At 44.8% G+C, this 23,561-nt stretch overlaps 1 protein-coding gene across 1 annotated transcript in view; it reads right to left on the bottom strand.

Moving 5' to 3' along the window:
* Positions 1–11,495: 11,495 nt before the first annotated feature.
* The window catches only part of LOC139269253 (2'-5'-oligoadenylate synthase 2-like), a 58,003-nt gene continuing 45,937 nt past the window's right edge, over positions 11,496–23,561 (bottom strand). Inside the window, exons 11-13 of the mRNA XM_070888340.1 lie at positions 21,034–21,284; positions 20,296–20,428; positions 11,496–14,978 (exon numbers count right to left, since the gene is read on the bottom strand). Coding sequence (XP_070744441.1) covers positions 14,736–14,978; positions 20,296–20,428; positions 21,034–21,284 — 627 coding nt within the window. The 3' untranslated portion in view covers positions 11,496–14,735. The remainder of the gene's footprint in view (positions 14,979–20,295; positions 20,429–21,033; positions 21,285–23,561) is intronic.

Genomic DNA, 23,561 nt, shown 5'->3' with positions numbered 1-23,561 from the left:
ATTGCCTGCCTCTCTCCCGCGCTTACATCCGAGCCAGGGTGTCCTTGGAGATGGAACACGCGATGTCCACCAGTACGCTCGCGGCCTTCCGCGAGAGGTGGGCACCGGAGGGACTGGAGTGCATCATCACCCCTGGCAACCAAATTTTAATTTGATTTTATATGTTTTAAAGTTTAATTTGTTTTAATTGCTGTGTTTTTAGTGTCCCTCTCCCCTTTTATAGGGGGCACTTGTATATATATCTCTGGTTTTACTGCCCAAAAAAAACACAAAAATCACTTTAAAAAAAAAGGCATGTGAAAAGTGTTTGGAGTGTCCCCCAGATCGGGGGGCACTTGATTTAAATGTTTAATTTTGCTTCCCTAAAAGAGTTGTACCTTCCCCCTTTAGCCCAACTGCCTGCCTCTCTTCCGCGCTTACATCCGCGCCAGGGTGTCCTTGGAGATGGAGCACGCGGTGTCCACCCGTACGCTCGCAGCCTTCCGCGAGAGGTGGGCGCTGGAGAGACTGGAGTGCATCGTCACCCCTGGCAACCAAATTTTAATTTGATTTTATGTTTTAAAGTTTCATTTGTTTTATTGCTGGGTTTTAGTGTCCCCCTTCCCTTTTATAGGGGGCACTTGTATAATTTATGGTTTTAGTGCCCCAAAAAACCCCACAAAAAACACAAAACCCCCCCCCCCAAAAAAAAACAAAAAAGGGCCTTGATAAGTGTTTGGAGTTTCCCCCAGATCAGGGGGCACTTGATTTAACTGTTCAATTTAGTTTTCTACAAATAGAGTTGTACCTTCCCCCTTCAGCCCGACTGCCTGCCTTTCTTCTGTGGCTACGTTCGCGCCAGGGTGTCCCTGGAGATGGAGCACGCGGTGTCTACCGATACGCTCGCAGCCTTCTGTGAGAGGTGGGCACCAGAGGGACTGGGGTGCATCATCACCCCTGGCAACCAAATTTTAATTTGATCGTTTAAGGTTCACTTAAAGTTTTATTATTAATTTGTGGGTTCTAGTGTCCCTTTAAAAAGGGGGGCACATGGCTTTATCTGTTAACCAAAATAGTTGTAGCTTCCCCTGCAACCAGGCAAAGTCTGACATGCAGAAAATAAAAGTACAATCCACGATTTTGAGATAACTCCCCCAGCAAATTTGTGCCTGCGTAGCTTGTTTGTCGTTCCATTGGTGGGTCTTGTTTACATTGCTGCATGGATTCCAAAGCACTGTTTGTCTTGCGGTTATATTACGACATCACTTCATGGACAGGTTCTGCTATACTAAAGCACCTTCAAGATATGTTAATGTTTTACATCCAGTGCGGGTCTGTCATACTTCAACATGTCACACTTGAAAACAATGTTGTTAGACTTGTAATTTACTGGTTCAAATACCATTCTCACAAATCACTGAGATATCCTAACTGAATGGGTGTGTAATGCATAAATCAGTGGGCTGCAAGTGGGAATGAAAATTACTAGTCAAGGCAGTCAGTAAACAACAATTGAGGGTACGGTAGCATAGTGGTTATGTCAGTGGTCTAGTAATCCAGAGGCCTAGACTAAAGCATTCAAATCCCACCATGGCAGCTGGGGAATTTAAATTCAGTTAATAAATAAATCTGGAATAAAAAGTTAGTATCAGGAATGGTGACCATGAAACTACGGGTTTGTTGTAAAAACCCATCTGCTTCACTAATGTCCTTTAGAGAAGGAAATCTGCCATCTGCTACTTGGTCTGGCCTACGTGTGACTCCAGACCCACAGCAATGTGGTTGACTCTTAACTGCCCTCTGAAATGACGGCTCACCACCACCTTCTCTAAGGACAATTAGGAATGAGCAATAAATGCTGGTCTTGCTGGCAACGCCCACATCCTGCGAATTAATAAATAAAAAATAATTGAAAAGCACTAAAAGCTAGGAAGCCAATATTAGGGCTGTGAGAGGAACTGAATTTGTTTATTTTTATGCAGAAAGAACAAAACAAAGGAAAGCATGAAGTGTAAATATATAAATTTGACTGGGAAAAAATGCTGGAACTAATTACAGTCAAGCGCATGATCCACACACAGATTTATTTATTGACGTAACTGCAGTATGAGAAGGAAACTATTTGCAATTGTTAGATCTCTTAATTTCCAATGAAATACGAACTCCGATTGTAGTTTTAATGTAACTTTATTCTGGCAGCAACAACAAGCTCTTGGCTTTAAGCCAGGCCTTTGTCCTTCTGAGACCACATGGCCAAAATGGCTGTACTTATATCTGGTTCAATTTACAGAAAGAACTCGCCTTCTTTGACCTTATTGGCTCAATTGATAGTCTTTTAACCTTTAATTGGCTCGCTACCCAAGTTACCTAAAATGTCAAGTTGATTGATGACTTAATGCAATGTGGTCTGTGTTTTCTCAAAAACTGCAGCCAGGCTGCAGAGCTTGAATTCTCTATCAGCAATGAATATGGAAAACATTATAACGTGCTCAGTTTTTTTTTCTCTGTGAGCAATGCAGTTGAAGATCCGATATATTTATATATGCGATGGCATAACTCCCAACACACCGTCAGCAATGCCACAGGAGATGTACTCATTCGTTTAAAAGAGTTAGGCTGGGAAATTCCTTGCAGCTGCTCCTGTTCTGCCCTACTTCTGGAAAAATAGATCCGGCAAAGCGGGAGCAGCTCCAGGGATATTTCTGGCCCAAGTTACATGAAAGCCAAAACTTATCGCAGAACCAACCTGGGTGGATGCATTCAAAATGGCTGCCTGATCACATGACAAGCGCACCTTGCAGTCGTTGTGTCACCTCCCGTCAGTTCAATTTAGATGTTGTGGATCTACAAAATAAATTAACCCCAATGAAATGAGACATTTCAAGGACACAGCAGACTGCATTTAATGAGAGAGGAGTTGATGCTTAATTCTTATGCACATAATTGGGAGTAATTCTTTAATTATTTGTACTGGAGGAGGAAGAGGCTTGATCTAAAATATTCTACAGCATGGCACAGAAGCTTGGGCTACTCCAGTTTGCTTACATGAGTACAGCTTCTCGGGCTTTCCCACCAGCTGCTGGTTACAGCAAATGCTTGCCCTCTTGTGATAGTTCTCCACAATATAAAAACAGATAGCAAGAGTTTCTATAGGTATATAAAAAGGGAAAGAGTGGCTAAAGTAAATGTTGGTCCCTTAGAGGACGAGACCGTGGAATTAGTAATGGGGAACATGGAGATGGCAGAAACTCTGAACAAATATTTTGTATCAGTCTTTACGGTGGAGGACACTAAAAATATTCCAACAGTGGCTAGTCAAGGGGCAATTGGGGAGGAGGAACTTAACACAATCACAATCACTAAGGAGGTGGTACTCAGTAAGATAATGTGACTGCATTGGTTGTAATTTACTAAAATTCCCTGGATTCTGGGGAGATCCAAGCAGATTGGAAAACTGCAAATGTAACGCCCCTATTTAAAAAAGGAGGCAGACAAAAAGCAGGAAACTATAGACCAGTTAGCCTAACATCTGTGGTTGGGAAAATGTTGGAGTCCATTATTAAAGAAGCAGTAGCAGGACATTTGGAAAAGCAAAATTCAGTCAGGCAGAGTCAGCATGGATTTATAAAGGGGAAGTCATGTTTGACAAATTTGTTCGTTTGTTCGGAATTCTTTGAGGATGTAACGAACAGGGTGGATAAAGGGGAACCAGTGGATGTGGTGTATTTGTACTTCCAGAAGGCATTTGACAAGGTACCACATAAAAGGTTACTGCACAAGATAAAAGTTCACGGGGTTGGGGGTAATATATTAGCATGGATAGAGTATTGGCTAATGAACAGAAAACAGAGAGTCAGGATAAACAGTTCATTCTCTGGTTGGCAACCAGTAACTAGTGGGGTACCGCAGGGATCAGTGCTGGGATCCCAACTATTTACAATCTACATTAACGACTTGGAAGAAGGGACTGAGTGTAACGTAGCCAAGTTTGCTGACAATACAAAGATGGGAGGAAAAGCAATGTGTGAGGAGGACACAAAAAATCTGCAAAAGGACATAGACAGGCTAAGTGAGTGGGCAAAAATTTGGCAGATGGAGTATAATGTTGGAAAGTGTGAGGTCATGCACTTTGGCAGAAAAAAAATCAAAGAGCAAGTTATTATTTAAATGGAGAAAGATTGCAAAGTGCTGTAGTACAGCGGGACCTGGGGGTACTTGTGCATGAAACACAAAAGGTTAGTATGCAGGTACAGCAAGTGATCAGGAAGGCCAATGGAATCTTGGCCTTTATTGCACAGGGGATGGAGTATAAAAGCAGGGACGTCTTGCTACAGCTATACAGGGTATTGGTGATGTTATATATGTAAACTTGTATTTATCCTTGTACAGCCACTAGAGGGCTCAAACCATGGAGTCCCAAAGGATCCCACAATCCCTTGGGAGCACAGGTACTTAAGGAGGCCTCACAGGCTGGTGAGGCACTCTGGAGACCTGCAATAAAAGACTAAGGTTACACTTCACTTTCAGCTCAGTGTCCAGTCAGACTCTTTATTCATACATAACGACTGGCGACGAGATACAGATGACAAACCCAACGATGCAGAGAACAGTGGGCATCCTGGAGAAATTTTCGGAGGGGGATGATTGGGAAACCTTCATGGAGCGACTCGACCAATACTTTGTGGCCAACGAGCTGGAATGAGAAGCGAACACTGCCAAAAGAAGGATGATTCTCCTCACCGTCTGTGGGGCACCAACGTATGGCCTCATGACAAATCTGCTTGCTCCAGCGAAACCCATAGAGAAATCATATGAAGATTTGTGCACACTTGTCCGGAAGCATCTGAATCTGAAGGAAAGTGTTCTGATGGCGAGGTACCGGTTCTACACCTACAAAATTTCTGAAGGCCAGGAAATGGCGAGTTATGTCGGCGAGCTAAGACGCCTTGCAGGACATTGCGAATTTGAAGGGCACTTGGGGCACATACTCGAAGACTTTTTTGTACTTGGCATTGGCCATGAAATGATACTTCGCAAAGTTTTGACTGTAGAGACTCCAACCTTGAGTAAGGCCACAGCGATAGCCCAGGCGTTCATTGCCACCAGTGACAATACGAAGCAAATCTCTCAGCACACGTGTGCTGCTACAAGTACTGTGAACAAAGTGATGTTGTTTTCAAATCGCAACGTACAAGGCAGGCTCCACATGCCTGCAGCTGCACGTCCGCAGATGTCTCAGAGTCCACCATCAAGGGTGATGAATACAAGGCCATTAACACCTTGTTGGCGCTGCGGGGGTGATCATCATTTCCATTCATGTTGCTTCAAAGGATACGTTTGCAAGGGCTGTGGAACAATGGGACACCTCCAACATTTGTGCAGGCGAGCTGCAAACCCTGTTAATCCTGCAAACCACCATGTTGCAGAGGAGGACAGATCCACGGCGGATTATGATGAACCAGAGCCTCAGACCGAGGAGGCAGAGATATATGGGGTGCACACATTTACTACAAAGTCCCCTGATAATGCTGAAGGTTGAATTAAATGGCCTCCCGGTGTCAATGGAGCTGGACACGGTTGCGAGCCAGTCCATATGATCAAAAAGACGTTCGAAAAATTGTGGTGCAGCAAGGCCTCAAGGCCAGTCTTGACTGCCATTCGCACAAAACTGAGAACTTACACAAAGGAACTGATTCCCATAATCGGCAGTGCTACTGTAAAGGTCTCCTACAATGGAGCGGTGCACAAGCTACCAGTCTGGGTGGTACCGGGCGATGGTCCCACACTGCTCGGCAGGAGCTGGCTGGGAAAGATACGCTGGAGCTGGGACGACGTCCAAGCGCTATCGTCCGCTGACGACATCTCGTGTGCCCAGGTCTTAAACAAGTTCCCTTCACTGTTTGAATCAGGCATCGGGAAGTTCCAAGGAGCAAAAGTGCAGATCCACCTAATTCTGGGGGCGGGACCCATCCATCACAAGGCGAGAGCAGTTACGTACATGATGAGAGAAAGGGTAGAGATCGAGCTAGACCGGCTGCAAAGAGAGGGCATCATTTCGCCGATCGAATTCAACGAGTGGGCCAGTCCGATCATTCCAGTCCTCAAGGGAGATGTCAGAATCTGTGGTGATTACAAATTAACTATCAATCGTTTCTCCCTGCAGGATCAATACCCACTACCAAAGGCCGATGACCTTTTTGCTACGCTGGCGGGAGGAAAGACGTTCAACGAAGCAGGACTTGACCTTGGCCTACATGATGCAGAAGCTGGAGGAATCATCGAAGGGCCTCATCTGCATCAACACGCACAAAGGTCTCTTCATTTATAACAGATGCCCGTTTGGAATTTGATCAGCCGTGGCGATATTCCAGAGAAACATGGAAAGCTTGCTGAAGTCAGTCCCGTGCACGGTGGTCTTCCAGGACGACATCTTGGTCACAGGTCGGAACACAGTCGAGCACCTGCAGAACCTGGAGGAGGTTCTTAGTCGACTCAACCGTGCGGGGCTCAGGTTAAAATGCTCGAAGTGCGTTTTCCTGGCACCTGAAGTGGAGTTCCTGGGGAGGAGAATCACGGTGAACGGCATCAGGCCCACCAATTCGAAGACGGAGGCAATTGTGAACGCACCGAGGCCACAGAGAGAGCAGTGCAAACTATCAAGCAGGGCTTGAAGAGGGTAACTGAAGGCTCACTGCAGACTCGCCTATCCCGAGTCCTGCTTAGCTACTGCACGAGACCCCACTCACTCACTGGGATTCCACCTGCGGAACTGCTCATGAAAAGGGCACTTAAGACAAGGCTCTCGTTAGTTCACCCTGATCAACATGAACAGGTAGAGAGCAGGCGGCTTCAACAAAGTACATATCTTGACAGCGCAAATGTGTCACGCGAAATTGAAATCAATGATCGTGTATTTCTAATGAATTATGCACAAGGTCTCAAGTGGCTTCCTGGCACTTTTGTAGCCAAAGAGAGGAGCAGGGTGTTTCGGGTAAAACTTTCAAATGGACTAATTCACCGGAAACACTTGGACCAAATCAAACTCAGATTCACGGACTATCCTGAGCAACCCACTTTGACCCTACCTTCTCTGGCCCCCCAACATACACACCAGTAGCAACCGACACCGCGGTTGGCCACAAAGCAGAACTCATCATCCGCAGCAGCCCAGCAGGACTCACCACACCAGGCAGCCCAGCAAGGCCAGCTGCACAGCAGCCCAGCGAGGGCCCAACAAACGATTCATCAAAACCAGCATTTGCACCGAGACGATCAACCAGGGAAAGAAATGCCCCAGATCGACTCACCTTGTAAATAGTTACAGTGTTGACTTTGGGGGGGGGGGCAATATGTGTAATCTTGTATATGCCTTGTACAGTCACCAGAGGGCTCATCCCCTGGAGTCCCAAGGGATCCCACAATCCCTTGGGAGCACAGAATATTCTTAAGGAGGTCTCACAGGCTGGAGAGGCACTCTGGAGACCTGCAATAAAAAACTACGGTCACACTTCACTTTGTGCTCACAGTGTCCAGTCAGACTCTTTATTCATACATAACAGGTGAGGCCACACCTGGAATACTGCGTGCAGTTTTGGTTTCCATATTTATGAAAGGATATACTCGCTTTGGAGGCAGTTCAGAGAAGGTTCACAAGATTGATTCAGATGAGGGGCTTGACTTATGAGTAAAAGTTGAGTAGGTTGGGCCTCTACTCATTGGAATTCAGAAGAATGAGAGATGATCGTATCGAAATGTATAAGTTTATGAGGCGGCTTGACAAGGTGGATGCAGAGAGGATGTTTCCGCTGATGGGGGAGACTAGAACTAGAGGGCATAACCTTAGAATAAGGGGCCGCCCATTTAAAGGAGAGATGAGGAGAAATTTCTTCTCTCAGAGGGTTTTAAATGTATGGAATTCACTGCCTCAGAGAGCTGTGGAAGCTGGGACATTGAATAAATTTAAGACAGAAATACACAGTTTCTTAAACGATAAGGGGATAAGGGGTTATGGGGAGCCAACGGGAAAGTGGAGCTGAGTCCATGATCAGATCAGCCATGATCTTATTGAATGGCGGAGCAGACTCTAGAGGCCATATGGCCTATTCCTGTTCCTATTTCTTATGTTCTTATGTTCTTATTACAGTTCAGCCCAGGTGAGTCAAACGCAGTTTACATGGTGGGCCTGTCCAACACCCTGGCACTGGTCGTGGGCCTCATCCAGCAAAAGCTATTTGGACATTCATGAAATGCTATGCGTTTCACCCATTATTTTGTCATAAATCGGGCACAATGTATACCAATTTCTGGGCACAAGGTCTTGCACACCTAATCTGGGCCGGCGGCATTTTGGTCCTCAATTTGAATATGCAAGTAGGGTCCAGCGCTCATTTGCTGAAAGAAAACATTTTGCAGGTTTGTGGGGAAAGGGCAGGGCAGTGGGACTTGCTGAAGTGCTGTTGCAGAGAGCCAGCACGGGCTCGACGGGCCGAATGGACTCCTCCTATGCTGTAACCATTCTATGATTCTATGGTACAAGATGGTCCGTAGCCAACCTCTAGGGCTGGTTACAGCACTGCCTGTTGCTATCAGGTCATTGCAGTACTGAATCTTTTGGCGTCAGAAATGGAATATTGGGCGTGGTGTATAATGGGCGGCCACTCCGATATCGCTCGTCTTATGCTGTCACCGAAATTAAAATTGCCCCCATTATGTTAAAGTGAAAGTGCGCAGACTCTGGTTCTCAAAGGTGAATAATATTCATCCAAATGAGTTTCAGCGAGATGTGAAAAATGCACAAGATCTACTACTTCCGACAGAATCTGTGCTTCAGCAAAATTCCAAAAGCGAAGATGATAAAGGCAGTCAAGACATGTTTGTTATTAGGCAGCAGAGTGACCTGGAGAGTCAACGTAAACAGTAAACTCCCACAAAAAGTACTGCGCTGTGTGACATTTTACTATGTTAAAGATGCTATATAAATGTGAGTTGTTATTGTTGACGTGCAAGTTTAGCGGACTTACCTCATTTTGCTGACTTGAACAATACCTGGTTTTAACGCTGTATCCCCTTGGTCACTAACTTTTAACACTCAAGTTAAGGGATATTAAGGGAATCAAGGATTATGGAGATCGGGCAGGCAAGTGGAGTTGATGTAGAGCAGTGGTGGGCAAAATATAGCCCACGAGCCATGGCCGGCCTGCCAAGTCATTCTATCCGGTCCGCTGGATGGGACAGAAATAGAACACGAGCCGGAGCTCGAACTGCACATTCACCTATCCACTGTCACTTCTCATGGGTCAGAGACAGACCCGGACTGCAGCCATGGAAAAAACATAGTAATACTTCATTTAAGTTAATAATTCGCAAAGGCGATTCTCTCCGACCCAATCTTAAAAGGGTCTGTACTGTGATTCTGGGCCCCAATAGTGGACATCCATACCCAGAATGCACTGTGTACTCTAATATGCCTATCCATTTTAGAGTGGCATCATGGCTGTTCCACAAATCTTTTACCGAAAAAAGTGACCGGCGCTGCATCTTCCCTCTCCCGGTATCCAGAGTAGGACGCAGGGTTCTCATTTGGCATCAAATGTGACGGCATTAGTAATCTTTGCAGAGGGACATAAGGACGACTGAGGTGGGAAATTGATGCTGACACTAGCTCTAATGGTACAGTTGTATTTCCCAGCACTGATTTACAGAGACCAGAAGCTACCACAACATTTTCAACTTTTATCTTTGATTCATTTCAAAGCAGTATCGAATACATGTTGTGTATGTAAGATAGCATCTGACTACTATTTGAATTTATGTTTATACAATGTTTATGTTTATGCAATGTTCCCTCTAATTTTTCTTTGTGCGCGGCCACTATGCAGCCGTGCAGTATCTCTTCCAGCAGCAGGAGCTGGGGAGCAGCCTGCGTGGGAGCATACAATTATTGAACGACCATGCAGCCACACTCCTTAGGGAAAACATTGGTGGGCTGCTCTCAACAGCTCACCAAAACTGGTTAAGTGGCACTCCAGCCCACATAATGGTAGATCAGCCATGATCTTACTGAATGTTGGAGCAGGCTCGAGAGGTCAAATGGCCTAGCCCTGCTCCTATTTCTTATGTTCTAAGTTGTCTCCAGATTGTTTCAGATCTGGTGATGCAGATGTCATTGCAAACAGCAGAGGGCGCCGTGTAACACACTGCTGTTAATCATGAATTCATTTTGCACATTTGAGAGAGGAAGACACAGTAGTGGCACATAGTTAAAGCCCATTTCAGCTCCTAATCTCACACTTTGCCAAGGGGCGAGTGGTAAGTGGAGGGCAATCATTTTCCCACCAAAGGGAGAACAAACAGCAGAGGGTTTGCTCTCCTGGGTTGTACAGTACCCACCACCTAAACCACCCGAGTTTCAACCAGCCAAAAAGCACGAACCGTTTTCAAAACTGTCAAATTACAAAGTTGTTGCTTGCAGTGTGTTAAGTGCTCCGTGTATTTCAGATAGCTTTTCACGCTAATTCAACAAGTTCGAGAGTAGATTGTGAAAGAGCCAGGTGCTGTTCAGGGAACAGCATCAGAATTCCAACCAAACAGGAAAACGAAACGCGAGATTAAGGATGGGGAAGTTGAGGAGACACTTCTCTGCTGCTTACAGTCTCGTTCAGTTTAGTTGATGTGATTTGCTGCAGTCTTGTTCAATCGTCATAGCGCTACCCCTTTAAACTGTTTAATGCTTATAACGGGCAAATCGCATTAGCACCAAAAAAAGAAAGACTTGCATTTATATATAACCTTTCCTGACCACTGGATGTCCCAAGGTGCTTTACAGCCAATGAACTACTTTTGGAGTGTGGTCACTGTTATGTAGGAAACGTGGCAGCCAATTTGCGCACAGCAAGCTCCCACAAACAGTAACATGATAATGACCAGATAATCTATTTTTTGTTATGTTAATTGAGCCAGGACACCAGGGATAACTCCCTTGCTCTGCTTCGAAATAGTGCCATGGGAACCTTTGCGTCCACCTGAGAGAGCAGAAGGGGTCTCGGTTTAATGTCTCAGCCGAAAGACGGCACCTCCGACAGTGCAGCTACAAGATTTCAAACAATGTTTTGTACATAAACCCAATTAAATGGAGGTTATGTTTTTGGGGTTATAAGGTTCCGTGTCATTAACTACTCGTAATTATACCCTGCATCTCTTACAAACCGGAGCGCACCATTGCCTTCCAATATTTAGCTAAATGTATCAAATTCAGGTCGAACAGAAAACTCTTTGCACTCTAGTCAGGATGACTGGAATATACATGCTGTCTCATAATTTCATCTTTGGTACGCAGTGTAATGTAAACTCTTATCAGACTGTGGCTCGGACAATAAGCCAACAGCTACATTGATGAGTGCACCATCATCACAAGGAGTGCAGCAGCTCAATGAGAATGCCTTTTCGGGAGAACCAGCAATGGGCAATAAATGTAGCTATGCCAGCATAACTTAACAACAACAACTTGTATTTCTATAGAGCCTTTAATGTAGTAAAACGTCCCAACACATTTCACAGGAGTATTATAAGACAAAAAAATTGACACCGAGCTACATAAGGAGAAATTAGGGCAGGTGATCAAAAGCTTGATCAAAGAGGTAGGTTTTAAGGAGCATCTTAAAAGAGGAAAGAGAGGCGGAGAGGTTTAGGGATGGAATTCCAGAGCTTAAGGCATAGCCACCAATGGTTGAGTGATTATAATCAGGGATGCTCAAGAGGGCAGAATTCGAGGAGCACAGACAACATGAGAGGTTGTGGGGCTGGAGGAAATTACAGAGATTGGGAAGGGCGAGGCCATGGAGGGATTTGAAAACGAGGATGACAATTTTGAAATCAAGGTATTGCTTAACCAGGAGCCAATGTAGGTCAGCGAGCACAGGGGTGGTGGGTGAGCGGGACTTGGTGCGAGTTAGGACACAGGCAGATGAGTTTTGGATCACCTCTAGTTTACGTAGGATAGAATGTGGGAGGCCTGCCAGGAGTGCGTTAAAAAGAACATTAAACAGGTAAACGAACAGTATATAATAGAAGCAGTATATTTACAGTCCTTACAAACAACAAAGACACTTCTCCTGGGCTAACCGTCAACACAAAGTTAATCCTTGGAACATAGTCACTACTTTCCTATGCGGCAAAATTCTACAATGGAGCCTCTGAGCAGCTTGTACCCGTGACAGCTTCAGATTGACAGGTGAGTCCATAGCGGCAAGTTACTGGCCAGAGTTGTCTGTCAAAGAGAGTGCAATGATTAGCCTTGCTAGAATATTAAGAGTAAGTTTTGCTACAGCTATACAAAGTCCTGGTTAGACAACATCTGGAGTACAGTTGTGGGCAAGGCACCTTAGAAAGGATATTTTGGCCTTGGAAGGAGTGCAGAGCAGATTGACCAGAACATTACCAGAGCTCCGAGGATTAGGTTGTGAGGAGAGATTAAATAACCTAGGCTTGTATTCCCTGGAATGTAGAAGGTTAAGGGCTGATTTGATTGAGGTTTTTAGGATTGGGAAAGGAATTGATAGGGTGGAGAGAAACTTTTCTCCGTGGATAGAGGAGTCTTGGATGGGGGGACATAACCTTAAAATCCGAGCCAGGCCATTCAGGAAGACGTTAGGAAACTTACTAACTCAAAGGATGGTAGAAGTGTGGAACTCTCTCTCACAAAAAGCAGCAGATACTAGCTTAATTAATATGTAATCTGGGATCGATAGTTTTTGCTAGCCAAGGGTATTTAGGGATAAGGAGCCAAGACGGATAGTTGGAGTTAGGATGCATATCAGCCATAATCTCAATGAATGGTGGGGCAGGCTCGAGGGACTGAGTGGCCTACTCCTGTTCCTATGAATCATTGATCCTAACTCTTTCCCAGATCCAACCCATATCTACAACCCAGCCACAGCTGTCAATCAAACCTATGACTCCGAAAAAGATCCCCAGGAAGTTGAATGATTTGTGATTGTGAGAAATCCATCTTTTGCTCAGCCAGCTATCAGCGACACTACTTAACAGATTGACACCCGTAGCTCGGCATTCAATTAACATTAAAGAAAAAAAATTCATTTATTTAGCACCTTTCATGACCTCAGGACATCCCAAAGCACTTCACAATGAAGTAGTACTTTTGAAGTGTAGTCACTGTTGTAATGTAGAGAAACACAGTTGTCAATTAGTGGTCAGCAAGGTCCCATAAACAGCAATGAGATAAATGACCAGATAATCTGTTTTAGTATTGTTGGCTGAGACTTAATTGCTGGGCAGGACACCAGGAGAACTCTCCTGTTATTCTTTAAATAGTACCATGAGATCTTTTTAATGAGTCAGTTGAAGTACAGCCCGTCTTAAAGTGGGGCATTCCCTCAGTACTGCACTGAAGTGTCAGCCTAGATTTTTTTTATTCATTCATGGGATGTGTTTGTCACCGGCAAGGCCGGCATTTATTGCCCATCCCTAATTGCCCTCGAGCAGGTGGTGGTGAGACGCCATTTCAGAGGGCAGTTAAGAGTCAACCACATTGCTATGGGCCTGGAGTCACATATAGACCAGACTGGGTCAGGACGGCAGATTTCCTTTCCTAAAACACATTAGTGAACCAGATGGGTTTTTATGACAATCCAGTAGTTTCATGGTCACCATTATTGATACTAGTTTTTTAATCCAGATTTATTTAATTAACTGAATTTAAATTCCCCAGCTGCCGTGGTGGATTTGAACTCATGTCTCCAGATCATTAATTCAGGATGCTTAAATTGTGCTTAAATCTCAGGATGTAACTGACGTAACACTTTGAAAGGATTTGTTGAGATGTTTTGAAATGTGAAAGGTGTTGCATCAAAGCAGATTCTTTTACTAATGTGAGGTTGGAATACCTGTGTAATCATGTAATCTTGCAAGCTGAGAACATATATCAGCCATGTTATATCGGTGCTCCACATTGTATCAAAAAGGACAAGATGTTGTAAAATTACCCAAGTCATATAATAACAGGTTACACACCATTAGTGACCATTACAAATTGTGGATTTGTTCAGCACGCAGTACAAATATTAAAAATAATGACACACAAATCCTCAAAATACTGTGAGGTTATTCATGTGAATCTGTAAAGTCGCACCAGGAGTAACTACAGTTTAAATCAGTACTAACAAATCAATAAACTATTCATTCTTTGATTGGTGTAGACGTCAGAGATCACAAGCATACAGCATACAAAATGAGGCTATTCGGCCCATCGTACCTGTGCCAGCTCTTTGAAAGAGCTATCCAATTAGTCCCACTCCCCTGCTCTTTCCCCACAACACTGTTTTTTTTCTTTCATTAATTAATGTAATTATTTTAAATCCCTGGCCTCTGGATACCAAACCCCCTGCCAGTGCAAAACATTTCTTCTTATCAAGTCTATCAAATCCCCTCATAATTTTGAGCATCTCTATTAATTGTCCCCTTAACCTACTCTGTGCTAAGGAGAAAAATCCTAATTTCTCCAATCTCCCCACCGATTGAAGTTCCCATCAAAAACACCATTAATCCACTCAAGAGTTTGAAATCAGAAGCTCAGATTGTCGGAAATTTTAAGCATGAACCTATTTGGGCACGACATTGGTTGGGATTGTGCTCCTTGCCAAAAGGTTTGTAACTCTGCTCTGAAGCATTGGTTTGCTGTCTCTGGTTGGCATTTTGACTTGCTCTCCAATACACAGGCAGATTGCTCAGGACTTCCTCTGTTACAGTAAGATGCACGAGCTGGATTGCTCTTTCAGATCGAAGGTAACATCATCGAAAATTCTGTAATTGGACAGCGTACGATCTTCATCCAGCATCTGACCATTCCACTCCAGGTAATGATTGGAAACTGAGACGCTGGCCTGAGCCTCGAGTTGTTGCTTAATATTTCGAATGGGGATGAAAGGGTTGATGGATAAACAAATGCCATGGGGCTCCACTGAAACCTGAACACCTTTCACGGGCTGAAAAGGACAAACAGAAAATATTGTAAAATAACCAAGGGGACCCAGGTTTTGTACAAGCTGCATCACTAATCTTACTGTACTCCATGGTACATTCAGTGCTTCCGTGCTAATGGGAAGCCAAGCGTGAAAGGAGAACAGGCTGAGGATCAGTACTAGAGCGTGGTAACCCTACCTCTGAACCATGCTCTCTTTGAATGTGGCCACCTACTGGGAGTGCAGGATCACTGAATCTACCCTTACATCTATCCACATGTTTTAAAGCAAATTATAATACCATCACTTCCTGTTTGTCACATCATACTTCCTCTATTAAATTTAGGTGTCGCACTTTTTTTGGTTGGTTCCCACATTGGCACAAGACTTTTTGATTTGATCAATTTTGATTTAAGAACTCGCAACTCAGTAGCTACGAAATGCAACCAGAACCTACCAATAAAGTAGAGCGGAACTTGAATCCATCAAGCAATCCAAAAAATTCTACATCTTTTTGGCCGCAAACAATCAGAAGTAGAAACTGAGAAATATCACTAATTAATAAAAAATCGAACCAAAGCAAGCAAAGCATTTTTCTTTGCCAGTTTTTTCCGACATGCCGGAGTGCCCGATACAGTTATTGTAAATCAGCGGCCCTAATGACAGTAAGTTGTTCATTACAGAGCATAACAGTGAGCAATGCCACAGGAGATCCACCAATATATTGAGCAAAAACATCACTGGTCCAGACATTTAACTTTGACGACTGATTTTTCTGTTCTTAATAGAGGCATCTAATTTACTACAGTGTGGGATTCTTTGGCTGTTTTTTCACAAGATGTACTTGGACACGAGCTACGTTAAGATGTGGTTTTTAGTAAAAGATTTTAGGGGGTTAGCTTACTATAACAGTCGCAGTGCAAGATGGGAGTTTGTTTCTCTGTCAGGGCTGTGAGAGAGGCTTTTAAAAGTCAGAACGTAGACACCAAGGGGCCGAAATTCATCAACTCACCACCTGCTGTCGTCGACTGCCGCCGACATTGCTCTTGCAGATCCATCCAGTGCCACTTTTGAGGTAGCCTGGAGCGGGCGGGAGGGGAGAGCCACCGGGAACCGCCCGCTGACGTCAGCGGATGGCCAAGTGCCACAAGTGACCATCCACCCGCTGAGCTCCCATATTGATGCAGGCAGGAGTCGGCGGGAGAACGGAGGTGGATCGCTGCGAGGAGGCTAGTCTGTCCCCACCGGTAAGTATGAAGATCATTGAAAAAAGGTTAATGAACATTTTTTAATTGGTTTTTCCACAGCGACTTACCTTGATGCGGTCCCCAGAAGGTCTTCCGATAGTTTTTTTATTTTTTGTTATTGATTTTTATTTTTAGGTCTTCGACCCTCCGTGGGCCCGACTCCATCCTCGGCAGCACTTGGGCGGTAAGTGCCTCTGCCGCCGAGAATGCAAGCTCCTGCTGGCTGCAGCCCAGATTAGCGGTGTAAGTCCCTCATTTGTCGCCCGCCAACCTTCGAGGGACCTTCTTCATGAATATCCTGCCGAAAGTACCGTCAGGTACCTCGGTGGCACTTGGACGGGGGGAGGCTTTGACCAAATTTGGCCTCCAAGAAGCTGCTGAGTAAGAAAAACCTGCTGTCTGAGGTAGTAGGACAGAGTGCAGAGAGATTGTGCTATTAAGGTAAGTTAAGCAACCCGCCAGAGTGGGCTAGTGCTTAAGTATTCTTTAATGTTGTAACAGTCTAGAAACATAAGTTATACCAACTGTATCAAGTGATTCTCATAAATCTCATTGATCTGTGTGTTTCACCTACTGTGCAATAGAGTAGCGTGTGATTCAGACTAAACTTCACCTCACATTATGTTAACTTGATCCACCTCCAGAAAGATTGAAGGAGTACATGTGAGTAAGGCGCAGAAATCTGGCCCAGATCACACGGTAGTTCCTTGGTTACCCTCCTGGGTCTCACTACTGTACAAGTGGATGTAGGGCAGCAGGAATCAACTTCTATAAAAGAGCCACTTCAAGGAGCGACTGACACCATTGAGCCATGAAGATAACTATGCTAGTTCTGAATTTGTGACACTCATACTCTGGATCATGAGAACGTAAGAAATCATATAACAAGAAAAAGCCTACAAAGTGCCTCTGAAGGGAATTAAGGGTTATGGGGAGCGGGCGGGTAAGTGGAGCTGAGTCCATGGCCAGATCAGCCATGATCTTGTTGAATGGCGGAGCAGGCTCGAGGGGCTAGATGGCCTACTCCTGTTCCAAATTCTTATGTTCTTATGTTCTTATGATGGCTCATTGAGTAAATATTGTTTGTGCTATGGTAGTGAGCCAATCGGATTCACTCTCTGGTACATGCTGCTTGAGCTGATCATAGCTAGTATAGCAGTAGGGCTGCTATCATTTGCCTCAGTGTCCATGGGCTACGCCGGGGAGAAAATATATCCATCATGGTTACCCCTCCCAATCGCAATCTGTAACCCGTACTAGAAGTGCATACATGTGGACTTCAGAGAAGGACATGTTTGGGCTCAGCTGTAAACCCACCCTCCTCCCAATCGAATCGGCTCCTGACACTCATTGTTACGGTTCACACATGAAGAATGGCCACTTGTTTGAGGTACCAGAGGCCTGCCAAGGCCTATGGAACCATACCACAGCACAGGCCTTAGAGAGGGCGCAGCAGATATTTTCTAAAATGGTGCCAGGGATGAGGGACTTCAGTTATGTGGAGAGACTGGAGAAGCTGGGGTTTGTTCTCCTTAGGGCAGAGAAGGCAAAGAGGAGATATGATAGAGGTGTTCAAAATCATGAAGGATGGCAGAAGGGTGAGTAACCACAGATTTATGGTGACTGGCAAAAGAATCAGAGGCGACCCAAGGAAACATTCCCTTCTACACGGCGGGTTGTTGTGATCTGGCCTGAAAGGGTGGTGGAAGCAGATTCAATAGTAACATTCAAAAGAGAATTGGATAAATACTTGAAGGTGTTATATATGTCCACTATCGAGATACTCTCTGTGTAGTCACTGTATAGTTGCATAAGATGGAGACTTGTTTACCGGAGGTACCATCAACAAGGTTCACACTGTATACACTATGCTGGCACCACCAGAGGGTGCAACTGGTGGAGGCCCAGGGGTCACCTGTATACCACAGGTACCCAGGTATAAAAGCAAGTCCACTATTTGGTATCCTCACTCTGGAGTTATATTAAATGGATTAAGGTCATTACAGCCTCGTGGAGTCATTATCAGAGCATCTAAAGACATAACAGAAGGGAAACCAATTATGGGGCTCTGGGGAAAGAGCAGGGGAGTGGGACTAATTGGATAGCTCTAACAAAGAGACAGCACAGGCACGATGAGCCGAATGGACTTTCGTGGCCAGAATTTTCTCCAGGTTGGCAGGTTGGGTGCGGGTGGTCTCCAAGGCGGACTGGGAGGCAGTGATTCCCGTTGCCCTGCCGACTTTAATAGCAGGGCCTGATTGGAATGTGAGGCCTCGGATTTCCGCCCGCAGCCAGCCCCATTGAGACGCTGGCTGACTACGGGTGGGTAGGCCTGCAGATACAGAGTGGGAGCAAGGGATCGGTCCGGGGGAGGAATTGCAGAGGTGGTGGGGTGGGGCGGGGGGGCAGTCAGGGATCAGCAGGGGAGGGTTGGGGATTGCAAGGGAATGATCCAGGGTGGGAGTGTCAGGGATCGGAAGGAGAGGATCGGAGATGGGGGGGGGGAATAGGGTCTGGAATCGGCGGAGGTGTGGGGGGGGGGAGGGCGATGGTCAGCCGGATCATCAACGGGGTGTGGGCTTCAGCTGTGGATCAGGGGAATCGGGGATTGGCAGGGGTGGGGGAGTGCCACCGGAGGATTGTGACCGACCTCATCATCATCGGTGGGAGGTGGGTGCCTCGTGGTGGGGATCGGAGTCCTGGGAAGGTGATCGGAGGCCCCGTGGGAGGTCTTTGATTGTGGGGCGTGGGTATGGTGGGGACCCTGGATCCAGGAGGTTGGTATAAAGCCACTTACCTCCTGGATGCAGCAGTCCCCGCCTCAGTTTAACCGCCAGGTTTCACGAATTGTGTGAAACCCGTCCACAGGCCGTTAAACACAAAATGGAAGGGAAGAGGAGTCTTCCAGCCTGATTATAATATTTAAATTGACGTACCGCCCCCTATGAGCAGATTGGTCGCCTGCCCCGTCCTGCATCCGTTAAAACTGGAAATGGGCGGGTTGGAGGCAGGATCAGGTCAGGAATATCATTTTTAACAATTTAATTACCCGCACACTCCATTTTTTTGAGGAAAGTTCCAGCCTATGATTCTATGTTACTACCCCCAGGAGGGAAGAGGAAAAAATCAGCAGAAACATGATTCAATCAGTAAATCAACAACAACTTGCATTTCTATATCGCCTTTACAGTAGTAAAAGGTGCCTAGGCATTTCCCAGCTGCATTATGAAACAAAATTTAACATCAAGCCACATAAGGAAATATTAGGACAGGAAAGAGGTAGGTTTTAAAGAGCATCTTAAAGGAGAAGGCAGAGGTAGAGAGGCAGAGAGGTTTAGGGAGGGAATTCCAAAGCTTAAGGCTTCGGTAGCTGAAGGGACGGCCACCAATGGTGGCATGATTAGAATCAGAGATTCTCAAGAGGACAAAATTGGAGGAGATTTCAGGAGGTTGTTGGGCTGGAGGAGATTACAGAGACATGGAGGGGTGAGGTCATGGAGGGATTTGAAAAAAAGGATGAGAATATTTAAATTGAGGCTTTGCCTGACTGGTAGCCAATGTGAATCAGCGAGCACAGGGGTGATGGGTGAACTGGACTTGATGCGAGTTAGGATACGGGCAGCAATATTTTGGATTCAAGGTTACATAGTGTAGAATGTGGATGGCCAGCCAGGAGAGCTTTGGAATAGTCAAGTCTGGAGGTAACAAAGGCATGGACGAGGTTTTCAGCAGCAGATGAGCTGAGGTAGGAGTGGAGACGGACAATGTTACGGAGGCGAAAGGTTTCAGACATTGGTCAGGGAAAGGGATGGTGTCAGTGGCTAAGGATGGAATTTGTGGCGGGACCAAAGACAATCAGAAACTAAATGAGGATTATAGAAAATAATCCAAAATTGAGGTTCGGGGATCTAACAAAATGTCTTTGCAGTTTATGAACCCTTTGATAGGATTACTTTGTAATCTATCAATTTCTCATCAGTGCCCACTAAGTACAATTGTTGTCTGATATAAATCGTATATATCCCTCTCGGTATTTCTTTTTTAGAAAATTCCAGTATTTGGTACTACACCATGTGCTGCCTGTGATATTTTACCTCAACATCCCAGGAGATGATGTTCCACACACAATTCTGCTGTAAACAATTCTGGGCCTCTTTTGCAACTAGATCCCATCTAGCATTTCCGGCAACGTTTCCCGTTGGATCTGCCGGGTCGAGAATCATTGGCCTAAATGTTCAAACAACACAAGAATCACCAGTCAAAAGACGTATTTTCACGTGCTCATTCTTTGGACTACACAAAGCTCTGGGGATTTATCTTTCAGGTACATTTTTAGGACTCCTCAGTAAACAATTTGTGATTCAGTGAGGCATACACAGTAGAAGAGACATTATATAACCAGCTCTCATAAGTTGTCTACATGTTTTACGGTAAATGAAACATTTGAGTCAAACTTTCCCTCTTAATTAAACGCCTCTCTTTTTCATCCCCTTCCCTTTTTAGCCCAGGCCGGTACTAATACCATTCCTGAGGTAGCTGCTGAGAGGTGCACAGAGTGGCCTGTGCTGGCATTTGCTCCACATTTATACGCTGCCCATTTTGGTGGTGGTGGAAGCAGATTCAATAATAACTTTCAATAATAAAGGGAACTGGATAAATACTGGAAAGGGGAACATTTGCAGGGCGATGGGCAAAGGGCAAGGGAGTGGGACTAATTGGATAGCTCACCCAAAGAGCTGGCACAGGCATGATGGGCAGAATGGCCTCCTTCTGTGCTTATCATTCTATGATTCCCCATTAGGAAAAATACCATTAAAAAAAATCCAACTTACCTTGGTTCTCGGAGTTTGTCTTTCAGGAAATTGCCAACAAAGGGACAGTCAAAGTTGTAGTTGTCAGTCCAGAACATCCACAACTCTTCGTATTCAACAATCAATTCCATGACGGTGCGGAATCCTTCGGCAGTGCTGAAATTCTCTCCCTTCTCAGCACTCTCCCATGCGTGGATGATCAGCAGCTCCAGGGCATACTTTGGTGGAAGGAATTCTCCACTTCTCATGAAACGTTTGTATGGGCGCACATACTGTCGGATAAAAATAAGTCAACGCATAGGCCTGTGATCCTTACACTGTTACTTTCTCGTTCGAAGCATTTAAAATTAAACCTGGCCAGGCAAGGTTTCCAGGGCAGAGTCTCGCTTGAATGAAGTACAAATTGAAAAATTGTTTTGCGTGTGTTTTTTTTTTAAAGAGTAAATCCAAAAAACTGTTTCCACTGGCAGAAGGATTGGTGACCAAAGAGTCAGCTTTAAGATAACTGGCAAAAGAACCAGCGGGGAACATAGGAACAAATATTTTGTATCGGTCTTCTCAGTAGAAGACACTAAAAGCATCCCAAAAATTGATAATCAAGGGGCTATTGCAGGATGGGGAAGGGGGGGAACTTTAAACAATCACTATCACTAGAGAAAAAGTACTACGCAGACTAATGGGACTAAAGGTGGACAAGTCCCCTGGACCTGATGGCCTGCCTCCTAGGGTCTTAAACAAAGCGGCTGCAGAGATCGTGGATGCATTGGCTGTAATCTATCAAAATTCCCTGGATTCTGGAGAGGTCCCAGCGGATTGGAAAACCGCAAATGTAACTCCCATATTTAAGAAAGGAGGGAGACAGAAAGTAAAAAACTTTTAGTTTCCTAACATCTGTCATTGGGATAATACTGGAGTCCATTATTGAGGAAGTAGAGCCAGGACATTTAGAAAATCATAATGCAGTCAAGCAGAGTCAGCATGTTTGACAAACTTGCTCGAGTTCTTTGAGGATGTAACGAGCAGGGTGGATAAAGGGGAACCAGTAGATGTTGTGTATTTGGATTTCCAGAAGGAATTCGATAAGGTGCCACATAAAAGGTTACTGCACAGGATAAGAGCACACGGGGTTGGGGGTAATATATTAGCATGGATAGAGGATTGGCTAACTAAATAACAGAAAACAGAGAGTTGGGATAAACGGGTCATTTTACAGTCGGCAAACTGTAACTTGTGGGGTGCCGCAGCGATCGGTGCTGGAGCCTATTTACAATCTATATTAATGATTTGGATAAATGGACCGAGTGTAATGTAGCCAAGTTTACTGATGATGGAAAAGCAAATTGTGAGGAGGATACAAAAAATCTACAAAGGGATATAGTGAGTGGGCAAAAATTTGGGAGATGGTGTACAATGTGGGAAAATGTGAGGTTATGCATTTTGGCAGAAAAAATAGAAAACAAATTATAATTTTAAATGGAGAAAAATTGCAAAGTGCTGCAGTAGAGAGGGACCTGGGGGTCCTTGTGCATGAAACACAAAAAGTTAGTATGCAGGTACAGCAAGTAATCAGGAAGGCAAATGGAATATTGGCCTTTATTACAAGGGGGATGAGTATAAAAGCAAAGATGTCCTGCTACTACTGTACAAAGTATTGGTGAGGTCACACCTCGAGTACTGCGTACAGTTTTGGCCTCCGTATTTAAGGAAGGATATACTTGCATTGGAGGCTGTTCAGAGAAGGTTCACTGGGTTGATTCCAGAGATGAGGGGGTTGACTTATGAAGATAGGTTGAGTAGGTTGGGTCTATAATCATTGGGGTTCAGAAGAATGAGAGGTGATCTTATTGAAACACATAAGACAATGAGGGGGCTCGATAAGGTAGATGCAGAGAGGATATTTCTACTCCTAGGGGATACTAAAACTAGGGGGCAGGGAAGTGGAGCTGAGTCCGTGGTCAGTTCAGCCATGATCTTATTAAATGCCGGAGTAGGCTTGAGGGGTTAAATGGCCTACTCCTGCTCCTATTTCTTATGTTCTTATGTAACCAGGGGTTTTGTATTGCTGCAGCATAACCTCTGCTCCCTTGTATTCTAGTTCTCTAGATATAAAGTTCAGCATTCCATTAGCCCTTTTGATTATTTTCTGAACTTGCTCGTCACAATGTACCTGTACCCCCAAGTCTCTTTGGATCTCCATTGTTTTTAGCTTTTACCATTTAGAAAGTACTCTGTTCTCTCCTTTTTAGGTCTAAAGTGAATGACCTCACATTCGCTTACACTGAAATCCATTTGCCACAGTTTTGCCCATTCACTTAATCTATCAATATCCCTTGGTAAGGTTATGCTTTAGAAACATAGAAACATAGAAAATAGGTGCAGAAGTAGGCCATTCGGCCCTGCACCATCATTCAATAAGATCATGGCTGATCATTCCCTCAGTACCCCTTTCCTGCTTTCTCTCCTTACCCCTTGATCCCTTTAGCCATAAGGGCCATATCTAACTCCCTCTTGAATATATCCAATGAACTGGCATCAACAACTCTCTGCAG

Source organism: Pristiophorus japonicus, chromosome 8, assembly GCF_044704955.1.
Source record: "Pristiophorus japonicus isolate sPriJap1 chromosome 8, sPriJap1.hap1, whole genome shotgun sequence".
NCBI lineage: Eukaryota > Metazoa > Chordata > Chondrichthyes > Pristiophoridae > Pristiophorus > Pristiophorus japonicus.
Note: the sequence above shows the minus strand (reverse complement) of the source record. Positions and strands in the feature narration are given on the sequence as shown.